Below are 3,691 nucleotides of genomic sequence, written 5' to 3' on the forward strand. Positions count from 1 at the left end.
ACTTAATTACTTGCTCTCACCATCGCCTCCAGTCTAAATCCTTACTGGGTCCCACATGACTTGTCATCATAATTATACTCTCACTAACATCGACAGCGCGAATCCTTGCTGGGTCACACGTGGTTCAAAACTATAACTACACTTCCACTAACATCTCTGAGCCCCGCGATTGTCATGCAGACACTATACCTGAAGCAAAGTCGGTGACGGGAGGCATCATGTGTTCATCTAGCTTGAGCCCCTGCTTCTTCGTGAGCTTCTTGTTGCTGCTTGCGCGCCCGAGACTGCGGTTGTGTCGGTCGTGTACGGTGCTGAACAGACGCAGTACGCTGTCCTGTCCTGCAAACACGCAACACAGACGCGCGTTGGATGAGAACTGCACGTAACTTTAGTTAGGACTGCAACTGCAAACACGTAACACGCGGCAAATTACGCGTATCACACGGTGATTGCAGATAATTTATCTGTCAACAATCGATCTGTTTTGCGTAGAATCCTCGGCAGCGGTTACGGTCGCTCGACGGCGACCTCCCCAGAGGTTACCTGCGCTGAGAATCTGCTCTCCGTCGTTGTCGTGGAAACGCAGCTTGTTCGGCGGCGCACTGTGGCCTTCACGATGCCGAAGAATTCTTGCGCCGCCGTCCGGTAGGTCGAAAATCCACACCTGGGTACGCAGAGCAGGAGAGAGAGAGAGAGAGAGAGAGAGAGCAACAGTGAGATCATCTTATAGCAAAGAATGCTAGCGGTAGATGGTTCAGAACTTCCATCACTGGACACATTTAACGTGACAGTTAGATAGGTAGATTAATTAGGTAGAACAAAATTCCACACCTAGGTATGCAGAGAAAGAGAGAGAGCAGCAGTGAGATCATCTCATAGCCAAGAATACTAAAGGAAGACGGATCTTCCATCGCTGGACACATTTAACGTGCCTTATCAACGCTGCTTCACAATTTCAGCAATCTCTCTCTCTCTCTTCTTACAAGGTTGGTGTCATTCGCTCGGTTCGATCATTTCTAGTTATGACCTACTTTCAGACTGTTGTCAGCCGAAGATGTGACCATCAGAGGTTCCGATGGCAAACACCGCATTCCTGTGACAGCCGAACTGTGAGCGCCCTCTATCTGACACGCCAGTCTCTTCTTCTCCAAGTCCCACATCACAATGTGACCAGGAGTGCTGCCACTAGCGAGGATCGGATGCCCATCTAAAACAGAAACCACGTACGGATAAAGATTACATTCGTTCGGCCCAACCTCCTTACCCTCCATGTAAAATAGTGAGAGCAGCTGAAGTAGGGAGCAACTAGTCGTCTCTCTCACCTGTTCGAAAAGTGAGAGCGGTCACTGCTCCCCAGTCCTGCGTGAACTTCATCACTGTCTCGTCGTATTTGATGTTGTGTATAACGATGTCCCCGCTTACCAATCCTACGGCCACGACGTCGACAGCTGGTGCCTACACATCATACACACGTTCTTTGTCAGCAGTTTTCTAGTCGACAATTGCAAAGAGATTTTCTAAACACGCGGGGAATATATATATATTCAAAAATTTCAGTGAACATTTTTATTTTTTATATATCTAACACTTTGTTAGATGATGGTGAAATTTACTAAGTAGTATAGTGACGTGTTTTGAGTACTGGATTTGGAACTTGGAGTGCATAATATATATTGTAAACATGCGACTTAGAAGAATTCAAACTTCTTCGCACTTCTTCGTAAGCCGCACTACATGCTTAATTACAATATATTATACATGCACTAGCCTACATGAACTGGCCTAGTTATTAGCCATGTCCTTGCCAGTTCCAGCCATGCTGGGAACCATCCCCATCCTGCATAGTTACCTGCTCCAACACCATAACCTCTGACCCCCAGCCAGCAAAAGTGTACAGCAGCTTGCTAGTCTTGAGGTTCCAGAGTTGTAGGGTTCCTTGCTTGCTGCCCAACAGCAACTTATTCAGATATGTCGCCGGATGTACCAATGCCGTTATCTCAAAAAACTTCTGGTCAAATGACAACTCCAGGTAGACATCTGATAGGAAACAAGAAACTGCACGTAACCCCACAAAGAAAACTACCAGCCTTTAAATTATGCACACCCTATGGATAGGGGAATTACTAGATACTAACATCATACACTATTTCCTGCATTTAATAGAGTTGTGTTGACTCCAAACCTACGTTACTGATCATACCATGTGATTGTATGTCCCAGAGCTTCAGGAAGCTCTTCGCGTCAATAGTAATGAGATGCTTGCTGAAGGGCAGCAGTAGAATTATGTCGTGTTCATGTCCCTCATACACATGCGCCACCTGCAGGGAACAAAAACAAACATTCTTATACTCACTGGCGAGATGCTAAGATATACTGGCATGAAGATAAGCCCGATTTAATACAAGCTGGCTCAAAAGGCAAAGTGTGTACTAAAAACTAAGTACACGTCATGGGGGTGACTACACACTTCTTTTCCTCAATGAAGTTTTTAGATATAAATGAAAAACAGCCACAGCCGCATGCATTCTGATCCTTTCGAGGGTATCGTTTAATTGCTAGGGTGCGTGAGATGGACTGACCTGCCTGCTACGAAGAAATCCACGGCAGATCTTCCCACATGCCGTGAACACAAGATGGGTATCGACAGCCATGCAGGTGATGTCATCAGGGTGTACATTACTGATGTCGACGATACCTAACTTTGATACCTAAAAAATTATAATGAATACCTCGGCAGGCCTTCAGAGTCCAGCATACTAGTTAATACTAAATGCTCAACGAGTAATTTTGGTTAAACAATAACTAGGTTCTTGACTATGGAAAGTGTCGGAATCATGTCTGATAAACTCCAGATGATTGCATGTATATCAAGATATCAATTACATACTAAAGCAGTGTTTCTGCTGCATTGGAAAGACAACGGTAGGCCATCTCGCTAGTTTACCAAACTGCTTCATACAGTGTAGGCTGATAATGCTACCAACATCTTCATAAAATCAATCCATTCATTCCTTTCTACTCGTAAACTATTACACAGCATATTTACTAGAATTTACAATTGTAGCATGGCATGTTAAAAGTAGTCTGCTATTAAATGATGCATGCGTATCGGTAGTGTCCAAACATTTATAAACAATTAAATTTCCATTGGATAATGTATTGGAGGAGGCACGTACGTGTCATGACGTATGACACAATGAGCGAGAGCTCCCATTTTGCCACACAAGGTGAATCCACCACAGTCCATACACTACACGTGGTGTGACCCCAATCAGTGTGAGTGTGATTGCCCCCCTCCCCACACAGACACACACAATCTGTGGCGCACTACCAGGTACCTCATACATCATTTTTCCAGGAAGAACAATGTACCGATGGAATAGTCTGTCAGAGATATAGTCAGTAGTCTTAACTCTTAATAAATAAGAATCAAGATTCTAATCTTATATCATTATCATCATCAACTCGGAGACTATGTAAACACAATGTAGGAGGTTACCCGAAGAAATAGGGAGTCTATCTATAGAAACTGGTGCGATACCGCACCCGCACATACTCGACACGCTGAGTGTCAACACTTACCAGCGGGCGACGGGCAGCCGTTGGCGAATATGTCGACAGGGCAAGCATACGACCGTCTTGGTACGAGTTCGAAAACAGGAACTGTTTACACTACAGATACATTTTTTCC

The 3,691-nt window shown here is 44.6% G+C and overlaps 2 protein-coding genes across 2 annotated transcripts in view; one reads left to right on the forward strand and one right to left on the reverse strand.

Annotated features, from left to right (window-relative positions):
- Window positions 1-2,702, reverse strand: part of LOC106808197 (WD repeat-containing protein 36-like) — a 10,350-nt gene extending 7,648 nt beyond the window's left edge. The window contains exons 1-7 of the mRNA XM_014810799.1: window positions 2,580-2,702; window positions 2,201-2,318; window positions 1,850-2,037; window positions 1,323-1,455; window positions 1,032-1,207; window positions 544-664; window positions 190-339 (exon numbers count right to left, since the gene is read on the reverse strand). Coding sequence (XP_014666285.1) covers window positions 190-339; window positions 544-664; window positions 1,032-1,207; window positions 1,323-1,455; window positions 1,850-2,037; window positions 2,201-2,318; window positions 2,580-2,651 — 958 coding nt within the window. The 5' untranslated portion in view covers window positions 2,652-2,702. The remainder of the gene's footprint in view (window positions 1-189; window positions 340-543; window positions 665-1,031; window positions 1,208-1,322; window positions 1,456-1,849; window positions 2,038-2,200; window positions 2,319-2,579) is intronic.
- A 938-nt stretch (window positions 2,703-3,640) lies between these two features.
- The window catches only part of LOC106808195 (glycine cleavage system H protein-like), a 3,474-nt gene continuing 3,423 nt past the window's right edge, over window positions 3,641-3,691 (forward strand). The window contains exon 1 of the mRNA XM_014810798.1: window positions 3,641-3,690. The gene's annotated coding sequence lies outside the window, so the exon portion shown is untranslated. The remainder of the gene's footprint in view (window position 3,691) is intronic.

Source organism: Priapulus caudatus, unplaced genomic scaffold (assembly GCF_000485595.1).
Source record: "Priapulus caudatus unplaced genomic scaffold, Priapulus_caudatus-5.0.1 Scaffold259, whole genome shotgun sequence".
NCBI lineage: Eukaryota > Metazoa > Priapulida > Priapulimorpha > Priapulimorphida > Priapulidae > Priapulus > Priapulus caudatus.